Below are 10,921 nucleotides of genomic sequence, written 5' to 3' on the forward strand. Positions count from 1 at the left end.
CTGCTGCTACTACTACTACTACTACTACTACTACTACTACTACTACTACTACTACTACTGTTTGTTACCTCTTCCATAGAATCCTCATAATATACTATTGTGGTTAGCAAGATGACTCATCTATTTGTTATCCCTCCATTGATTTCATGTTATGCTTGTAGTGGTGGTAGTAGTAGTAGTAGTAATAGTAGTAGTAGTACTAGTAGTAGTAGTAGTAGTAGTAGTAGTAGTAGTAGTAGTAGTAGTAGTAAGACGTGTGGGTGTGTGATTAAGGTGTATTTTAAAGGTTAAAACTTTGTGAAATTTTGTGAAAAAGACACATTGATGAGTGAAGTGAGAGGTGGGCCCAGTGTAATATCAGTGTCACTGTATAAATCACGTGAAAAATATTGATTTATCATATTCTGAAAACAGTGGTAGTTGAGCGTCACGGAGCGACCGTTGAAAGGGTCGTACTAGGTCGGAAGGGTTATCAGGTGATAAATCGCGTAGGAAAACTCCAAGCAGCCCGCGCGGCTGTCCATCCACTCTCCGTCGGGGATACAGGTGCCACCTACTCCATATATTTCTATATAAATCTTACTATATATTATAGACTGATATCTCTGTTATAATACTAGGTATAAATCTTTCTGTTTGATTTTATTGGAGCCATGCACACCACGTGAGTACCCAAAAGTACAGATCTTCATTAAATTTTCAGTAGTAATATACTATCATCTTTAACTGTTGTAACTGTACTTCTAAGATTGTTACTACTACTGCCGCTAAACATTGTAGGAATATTGAGTAAAGTGCCTGTAATACATCTAAGTCCCATATTTACCATAAATGTTTCTCTCTCTCTCTCTCTCTCTCTCTCTCTCTCTCTCTCTCTTCTTGTCTCTCTCTCTCTCTCTCTCTCTCTCCATCACTTCCTCCTCTATTCCTCCATCACTCCTCTCCTTTCCTTCCCTTCCTCTCCCTCTCTCTCTCTGTTGTCGCCTCCTCCTCCCTCCCACCTCTCCCTCTACCATCCCTCCTCCTCCTTCCCTCTCTCTCTCTCTCTCTCTCCCTCCTCTCTCTCTCTCTCTCTCTCTCTCTCTCTCTCTTCTCTCTCTCTCTCTCTCTCTGTTGTCACTGTCATTTCCTCTATTTCTATCCTCCTATCCCTTCCCTCTTCCCTCTTCTCTCTCCCTCTCCTCTCTATCCTCCTCTTCCTCCACTCTCTCTCTCTCTCTCTCTCTCTCTCTCTCTCTCTCTCTCTCTCTCTCTCTCTCTCTCTCTCTCTGTTGTCCCTTCCTTCCCTCCCACTCCCTTTACCCTCCCTCTCCCTGCTTCCTTCTCTCACTCACTCCTCTCCTACCTCTTCTCTCTTTCCCTCCTTCACTTCTCTCTCTCTCTTCTCTCTCACTAATAATGTCATGTTATTAATACAATGTCTAACCCACCTGCACAAAGAAGATGTTGTCACAAAAGAGGAACACAGATGTGTTAATTGTCAATGTGAGACAAAACAAAAGTGTATAAATTGTAGAAAGGGAGATGGATGCCAAACCCCTGGGACGTGACCACCAGGGCAGAGAGAGGGAGGAGGAGCCGGGACAGCCAGGAATCCCAGCAGGATGAGGAACAGGAGCGAACGATGGAGACAGAGATGGAGGGAGGCTGCCCTGCCATCAACACCGTCACAACACACCATCGCTACCGCAACACAACGTGTACGCTGCGAGACATACAAACGGGAGGAGAAACTTAGTCTGGAAAGGACTAACAGAAGAAGAAACAACCATGTGGGTGAACAACACTTACATAGAATTAGCTGGTGGTCTACATGTCATCTGTTCGATCCACCAAAGTGTGACCACCAACAAAATTGTACAAGAGATGGTCATCCTCCTCAACAATGTGACTTACAAGAGTCACTCGCACCGTATGCGATGAAACTATTCTTCACACTGCCAAAACTCTTCTTTGACACATAGGAATGCGAAGGTGGCGGACTGTGAAAGCTGTCGCAAGAAGAGTGGATCTATTGCAGAACAACCAACTGGATGAGCTCCTGACTGTGAAGCTGAGCCATCCAGAAGACTGCCAAGACCATCAGGAAACCAACAAAGGCAGGAAGACAAAGCCCTGTAATTTCGCTGGCAATATGCGGCAAGGACAGGTGTCCAAGGCTGTTGGCACTTAATGAACAGCAGTCAGGTGGTGTGTTGCCCTCACCAGAAACCATCCACCTGCTGAAAGACATCCTCCTCCCAGTGACGAAGAGGGCCTCAGGATGCAGGGCCTTTCCGCAAGCCCAATGATGTCATCTACGAGGTGATAACTGGAGAGATGATCTGAAGAAGTCTCCAGACACACGGCAGTGCTGGTCCCTCAGGACTAGACGCTAGAGGGTGACATCGCCTGTTGAGCGGCGCACTCTGTGGCAGTGCCGCTAACGACCTATGCGGCGCCCTGGCAGCACTGGCGAGGAAGCTTGCCACCACAAATTGTCACCACGTCGAGACTCTGACCGCGTGCCGATTAATCCCGCTGGACAAAAAGCCGGGATACAGACCAATTGGCATCGGCGAGGTGATAAGACGCATCGTGGGTAAATGCGTCATGACGGTGGTCAAGGACGACGTGAGGAGGGCAGCGGGGAACCTGCAAGTGTGTGCAGGACAGCAGGCAGGAGGGGAAGCCGCCATCCACGCTATGAGGGAAATATTCAGTGAAGACAAGAAGCGGTGTTATTAGTGGACGCCAAAAACGCTTTCAACACTATTAACAGAAAACAATGCTTCATAACATTCGAGTAAATGTCCTCTCTGGCACAATATGTAGAAAACACATAGTGACCCCTCGGATTTGTACATATGTAGTAATAGTGGTAATAGTGTTAAGGTGTTAAAGTCCATGGAAGGGACAACACAAGGTGACCCAGTGGCCATGGCGATGTACGCCCTCGGACTTTCAGTGCTGCAACAAGTTATCTCATATGAGAAAACGAGTGTGAAGTAAGTGGCGTACGCGGATGACCTGTCAGGGGCCGGCAAAATAACAGACTTGAAAAAATGGTGGGGCTTAGTGAACGATAATGGTCCCATCATAGGGTACACACCCAGTGCCGCTAAGTCCGTCCTTATTGTAAAGCCTGAACACTATGACAGTGCAGTGGATAGCTTCAGTGGCAGTGGAGTTATAATAACAAAGGATGGACAGCGGCATTTGGGTGCTGCCATCGGAACAGAGGAGTTCAAGAAGGAGTACATAGGAGAGAAGGTGAAGGAGTGATACATGAGGTGGAGGTCCTGTCTGACATGGCCAGGACTGAGCCTCATGCAGCCTACCTGCCTACACCCACGGCTTGCAGCATCGATGGAGATTCGCCATGCGCACCATCCCAGGCATCAGCCCTCTCCTTGCACCACTGGAGGTCTCGATATGAACACCTTCATCCCAGCGTTACTGAGATCCCACACCATCGGAGATGGGGAGAGGGCACTGCTCGAACTTCCACCAAGACTGGGCGGGATGGGAATCACCTCCCTAAGAAGTTAGCGACTGTGGAGAACCTCAACTCCTCAAGCTCACCAGGTCCCTCACAGAAGATCATTGCTCAGGACGCACATGGTGAAATAACCCAAAGTGCAGTCACTGAGCAAAGACGAATTATATCTAGAGACAGGCAACAACATCAACGAAACTGTCTCGAAGACCTGATAAACATCCTGCCTGCAACCACAGTGAGAAAATCACTGCACAGGAAACGGGAGCCTCTAACTGGCTAATGTCACTGCCCATTGAGCGAAGGGCTTCAGCCTCAACAAACAAGAATTTGTCGACGCCATTGCTCTGAGGTACGGCTGGCCGGTGGAAGGACTCCCAGTACCTGTGTGTAGTTCCCCCAATGACGTCAACCACACCATGACGTGCAAAAAGGGGGGATTCGTATGTATCAGGCACGATGAGGTGAGAGATCTGACCGCCAGCATGCTCAGGAGGTGTGCCACGATGTCTCCACTGAACCGACCCTCCTACCGCTAGACGGCGAGCACCTGCGCTACAGAACAGCCAACACCACCAACGAGGCTCGAGTCGACGTCAGCGCACGAGGGTTCTGGACAAGGGGACAGAAAGCATTCATGGACATACGGATCTTTGACCCGATGGCCGCCTGTCACCACGAACTCTCCTGGAAGCCGCCCACCGCAAGAATGAGCAGGAGAAGATCCGAGCGTATGGGAGAGAATCCAACACGTTGACCAGGGCAGCTTCACACCTCTGGTCTTCACCACATCTGGCGGGATGGGCTCCAAGGCTCAGTGCTTCTACTCAAGACTAGCCGACCTAATGGCAGAAAAGAAGCACCAGCCAAGGAGCCATGTCGTCGCATGGATGAGGTGCCGTCTTTCATTCTCCTCCTCAGATCAGCCTCCTGTGTCTCAGGGGGACAAGGCATTCCACTCCCATACCTGCAGATTTAAGTGGCCTTGACTGCGAGGCTACAGTGGTGGAGAGTGGCATAAGAGTAGATAGAGTAGAGGTAGAGTGAATTTATAGCTAACTAATGTTTATATTATAGAGTATTAGATATGGTTGGATGCCACAGTCATTACCGAGAGTTGGGGCTAATGACCTCCAAGTAGTGGAGCCCCTAATTGACGCATCAATAAACATGGGGTGGAGGTAGTAGTAGTAAAAAAAAAAAAAAGTAGTAGTAGTAGTAGTAGTAGTAGTAGTAGTTAGTAGTAGTAGTAGTAGTAGTAGCTTTTTTGTGTTGAATCTGACAGTGTCTACTGCCTCTGTGTTAATACTATCAAGAAAAACAATTGCAAACCATTGTATTGTGGTGAAGTGATCAACAGAGTGTAGTAGTAGACTAGTAGTAGCTACTGGCCCCCCTGCTGATTGAGTAAGGAGTGCCTTAGTCTCAAAACTATTTTAGTAGGTAGCTAGGCTTTGTAAGTGTTTGTTTTCACCTTTTCGTCTGGCAAGGCTTCTATTTAGTTTTGTTTGGTGTGTAGTAGATAGAGTAAAAGATGCCAAACATAGCCAGTATCACACTCAGATAAGATAGAAGTTTGTATGGTGAATGTAGGTATCTGTTCCATTTTAGCCGACGTAGTTGTGCACCTACCTTTGCAGAGGAGGAGAGACTCACTCATCAATGCTTACATTTTGCTTTGGAACATCATAAGATGACTTGAATCTTTGTATGAGAGAGAGAGAGAGAGAGAGAGAGAGAGAGAGAGAGAGAGAGATTCCTGTTTCTAATTCATCAGATGAGAATATATAAGTAACAAAGTGTTCAGGATTCTCTCTCTCTCTCTCTCTCTCTCTCTCTCTCTCTCTCGGGTAACCTCGTCCATGGTTTCATATTCCACTTAACATTTTCCCCACATGCTTTGTCTCCGTGCCTCCTTTTTTCCCCTCCCTTTTTCCCTCCTCCGTTTTTTGCCTCCCTTCTCTTCTCCATTGTGGCGTTTTCCTATTCCTTCCGTTTATCATCCTCTTCCTTTCCCTTGTATTCCTCAGTCTGTTATTCATCTTTCCTATTTCCCTTCCTTTGTTTCCTTTCTATTCATCCTTTCACTTCCTTTCTTTTTATTTTCTTGCTTATTCCTCTATTCCTTTTTCTCGCTAATGTTTTTTCCTTTTGTTTCCTTCCTTTATCATTTCCTGCTCTTGGTTTCCTTTCTATCGTCGTCTTCTTTTCATGCCCTTCATTTCCGCTTTTCCTTTCTCCTTATTATGTGTCTTTCCTCCTCCTCCTCCTCTCTCTCTCTCTCTCTCTCTCTCTCTCTCTCTCTCTCTCTCTCTCTCTGGTCTATTTTTCTTCTCTTCTCAATATTAATCTCTTCCCCTTCTCTCTTTTTTTCCCTTCTATTTTTCCCATTTCCTCGTTTCCCTCCCTGTTTTCCTCCCTAACGTGTATTTTTCCCCTGCTTTCCCCTTGCCCTGTCTTTATCATGCTCACCTTTCTTTCTCCTCAATTAAGCTCATGTAGATTGATATCTTGTCATTTGGCCTGGAAAGAGATTTTTTTCTTTTATATATATTTTATCAGGTAGACAAAATAACGTTAAGATGTTGGTATTATTCCTGTGTGTGTGTGTGTGTGTGTGTGTGTGTGTGTGTGTGTGTGTGTGTGTGTGTGTGTGAATAATACAGATAATGAAGGTGATCCAAAACATGTATATTGTTTACACGACAGACATTAACTCAGTCCACTATAATGATGATAATGATGAAAGGAAATATTATTTTGTATCTACATCATTAGTGGTTGTTTTGACACCCCGAGACAGAGAGAGAGAGAGAGAGAGAGAGAGAGAGAGAGAGAGAGAGAGAGAGAGAGAGAGAGAGAGAGAGAGAGAAGAGAGAGAGAGAAAGAGAGAGATTCCTGTTTCTAATTCATCAGATGAGAATATATAAGTAACAAAGTGTTCAGGGTACTCTCTCTCTCTCTCTCTCTCTCTCTCTCTCTCTCTCTCTCTCTCTCTCTCTCTCTCTCTCTCTCTCTCTCAGGGTAACATCCATGGTTTCATATTTCACTTTCTTTTTATTTTATTTTCTTTCTTTTCATTCTTCTTCTTTCAATTCTTTATTTTTTCAATTCTTTTCTTATAAACTTTGGTTCTCAATTTTTTCTTATAATTCTTCGTTTTTAATTCATCTTATTTCAATTCTTTTATTAATATTCAAATTCTTCTTCTTTTTATTTTTCGTGTTTAAATTCTTCTTATAAATATTTCTTTTTTTTTATTCTTTTTTTTTTCTTTAAATCTTCTTTTAAATTTTCTTAATATTTGAATTCTTCTTTTAAATCCTCTTATACATTAATTCATCTTATTTTGATTACTCTTCATTTTTAATTTTCCTTTTCATTTAATTCTTCTTCTTCTTCTTCTTCTTCTTCTTCTTCTTCTTAACTATGACTGAAAATAATTGTAACCTTTTTCGTCCAACTCCCATTGATAACGAAACTCTAATCCTCACTATCAGTGGTCTTAAAAACAGTAATGCACAAGGTCGTGATAAAATTTCCTTCGATTTTAAAGGATTCACTCCTGGTAACACTTTCCTATATAACATGTATTGTTAATACGTCTATAGTAACAGGTGTCTTTCCAGTACAATGGAAGCATGCAATTGTAGTGCCTATACATAAGAGTGGTGATGTAGAGGATATAAGTAACTTTCGACGAATGTCATTACTACCAATATTATCTAAGATATTAAAGAAAGTTATTTCCATGCAACTGAAAATTACCTGGAATGTAATGCACTTTTATCCAATACACAACATGGTTTCAGATCAAACCTATCAACAGAAACTTCATTGCTAACAATCTCCAAAAAGATATATGAAAACATAGATAATAAGAAACTGTCCCTGCTCACTCTATGTGATCTGTCAAAAGCTTTCGACAGCGTCAGTCATCCAATTCTTTTAGATAAACTTTTAAAGTTAAACATAGATCCCTTTTGGTTCAATGATTACCTTAAAGATCGAACTCAATCTGTCCGTTTTAATAATACTATATCTTCTAAAAAATGTGTCACGTATGGTGTCCCACAAGGGTCTATACTCGGCCCTTTGTTATTTAATATCTATGCTAATGATATTTTAGACTATATTAAAGACTGTGTTACTGTGCAGTATGCGGACGATACCCAACTCCTTCATACAGGTAATATTAATAATTTGCAAGGACTCATAAATGATGTTCAAAATACCCTAACTCAAACAAAAAAAATCTTCAACAAAACGGACTTTATTAAATGTCAAAAAAAACACAATGTATATTTATCGGCTCTCGTAATTATATATTAAGTATTCCTGATGATATAAGAATATGTCTGGATGCAAGTTACATATCTCCCAGTAAGTGTGTAAAAAATCTAGGCCTTTATTTTGATTGTCTTATGTCTTTTGAACCACATATAAATGAAATGAGTAGAAAGGTGTTCGGAATCCTAATGTATTTAAACCGTATAAAAGATAATTTCAACAAAGACACAAGAATCACCATTGTCCAATCATTAGTCTTGAGTAAAATTCATTATTGTATTAAAATATGGGGAGCTAGTAATAAAATACAATTAGTACGAGCTCAGAAATTACAGAATTTTGCAGTTAAAGTGGCTATTGGTAATGCAAAAACACACGACCATGCAACTCCAATTTTAAACGAACTTGAATGGTTAAAAATTAAAGATAAATATTTATTCGAACTCGGTACCTTGGTGGTCAATATTGTAAAAGTGAATTTCCTCTTCCACTTACTTCCTTTATCTTCTTATTCTTCCTTCCATTTTCATTCTCTTTATTCCTATTTTCTTCTTTTTCTTCTTCTTTTCCTTTTCTTTGTCATCTTCATCACCTTACCTATGTTTTCTTTCCTCTTCCCTTTGTTCTCCATTGTTTTCCTTCTATTTGTTTCTCTCCTGTATCATTTTCTCTCTTTTATTGCCGCCTTTAGTCTCTTCTTTCTCTCCATCGTCTATTTTTCTCCTTTTCTTTATCTCTCTTTTCCATCTTTCATTTCTTTCCTTTTTTTTTTTTTCTTATTTCTCTCTTTACCACCCGTCTCTTTTCAATTCTACCTCTGTTTTCTCTCTTTTCTTCTTTCTTTTGGTATTTATTCTCATTTTCCCCATTTCATCCTTCTTTATTCCCTCTTTTCTCAGTCTCTTTGCAATTTTTCACTCGTTTTATTAATTTTCCTATCCTATCCACTTCTCTTTTCATCACGTCCTCTCCCATTATTCCCTCCTTTCATTCGTCTCATTTCTCATCCACCTCCCTCTTTATTTTTTTTATTCTCTTATCCTTCCTTTTCATTTACACCATTTCTCTCACTCATTTCTCGTTTCCTTTGCCTTTTGTAGCCCTTCAATCCATTTGTTCCTTTGAATTGTGTGAGAGAGAGAGAGAGAGAGAGAGAGAGAGAGAGAGAGAGAGAGAGAGAGAGAGAGAGAGAGAGAGAGAGAGAGAGAGAGAGAGATGTTGTAAATAAGTGAAATATCTTTAGTTATGTAAGATAATGAGATAAACTAAATTGATATCCTTTTTAGATATTTTTAACGAAATAAAAATCCTTCACTGGGTTGTAAAGAAAAAATCCTTCCTTTGGTCATTAATAAGAAGAGGTCATCCTTTGGTCATCAACATAAAAATTCATCCTTTGGTCATACATAAGAGGAGGTCATCCTAATAAGTCATCCTTTGGTCATCAACATAAAAATTCTTCCTTTGGTCAACATAAAATTTCTTCCTTTTGGTCATCAACATAAAAATATTTCCTTTCCACACACATAAGAGGAGGTCATCATTTGGTCAACAACATAGAAATCATCCTTTAATCATACATAAGAGGAGGTCATCCTAACACTTCATCCTTTGGTCATCAACATAAAAATCTTCCTTTGGTGATCAACATAAAATTTCTTCCTTTGGTCATCAACATAAAAATCTTTTCCTTTCGACATACATAAGCGGAGGTCATCCTTTCACACATAAATGGAGGTCATCCTTTGGTCAACATAAAAAATCCTTCCTTTGGTCTTCAACCAAAATGGTCTCCTTGGGTTACATGGTCTATCCTAAGGTCACAAAGTGACCTGAGTCCCTTCTTGGTGTCAGGGAGCGTCCTGTAGGGTTGTAGTCACCCTTGCCTTGCATCTCGCCCACTGGGGGCAGCTAAGCTAAGGGCGCGCTTTCTCCTGCCGGCGGCCACACACAGTTTCCCGGGGGCCGCCTAGCAAGAGGACCGCTTTCCCTCAGCCGCCGCCACGCCGAGTGTCCTTCACGTCCTTCCATGGGGGCAGCCTAGCAGGGGGAGCGCTCCACCCCTACTGGCCGCCTCGCCGGTGTCCTACAACCCTACAGTCACAATCTCCTTACCTCCCTCCCATGCAGGGGAGTCCGCACGACTGAGGGACTCTCGCGGCGCTCTGGCCGCCAGTGCACGGTGAGCCCACACTCACTGTTTCCTTCTCCTCGGAAGGAGAAGTCAGACCCACCGTCACCGTTTCTCTCTCCTGACGGGAAGAGGACGGTCATCCTCAACCTTCCTCCCCTTCGCCATGGAGGCCTTCCGGGCCGCGACAAACCGCCGGGCCCGGTTCCTGCTCCACCGGGCGTACTCGGCCCTGGTGGAGGCCACCCGCAGCTGCCTCTCGGTCAGCTGCCGGTCGTCATATACGAATCGAATTCTAAAGTGAACAATTTTAGATTTCGAAACGATATTTTAATCCGAACAACGCAACAAGATGGCCGAGTGTCAAGTGACGGCCAATCAACATGTCCACACAATGGCCAGTTTGTGAAGGCGACAAGTGAAGTGAACAACATTTACAACAACGGCAACAACATCATACACAACAAATACACTTGTAACACTAATGACAATAACAGTCATAATGATACTAACAATAATAGTAATAATAATAATGATAATAATAATAATAATAATAATAATAATAATAATAATAATAATAATAATAATAATAACAATAGTAATATTAACAAAAATGATAATAATGATAACAATAATAATAATATAATAATAATAATAGTAATAATGATAACAATAATAATAGTAGTAATGATAATAACAACAATAATAATAATGATGAAAATAATAGTAATAATAATGATAATAATAATAATAATAATAATAATAATAATAATAATAATAATAATAATAATAATAAGAAGAAGAAGAAGAACAATAATAATACTAACGCTACTACTACTACTACTACTACTACTACTACTACTACTAATAATAATAATAATAATAATAATAATAATAATAATAATAATAATAATAATAATAATAATAATAATAAATAATAATAAGTAATAATATGCTATACACCAATACTCCTATGATACCTGCAAAGCAGTCCAAGATTCCAGTAAGAGAGAGAGAGAGAG

At 41.3% G+C, this 10,921-nt stretch overlaps 1 protein-coding gene across 1 annotated transcript in view; it reads left to right on the forward strand.

Annotated features, from left to right (window-relative positions):
* The window catches only part of LOC123503762 (formin-like protein 7), a 10,613-nt gene extending 8,875 nt beyond the window's left edge, over positions 1-1,738 (forward strand). Inside the window, exon 7 of the mRNA XM_045253764.1 lies at positions 1,517-1,738. Coding sequence (XP_045109699.1) covers positions 1,517-1,738 — 222 coding nt within the window. The remainder of the gene's footprint in view (positions 1-1,516) is intronic.
* The last annotated feature ends 9,183 nt before the right edge of the window (positions 1,739-10,921 follow it).

The sequence above is a fragment of the Portunus trituberculatus genome, chromosome 14 (assembly GCF_017591435.1).
Source record: "Portunus trituberculatus isolate SZX2019 chromosome 14, ASM1759143v1, whole genome shotgun sequence".
Lineage (NCBI taxonomy): Eukaryota > Metazoa > Arthropoda > Malacostraca > Decapoda > Portunidae > Portunus > Portunus trituberculatus.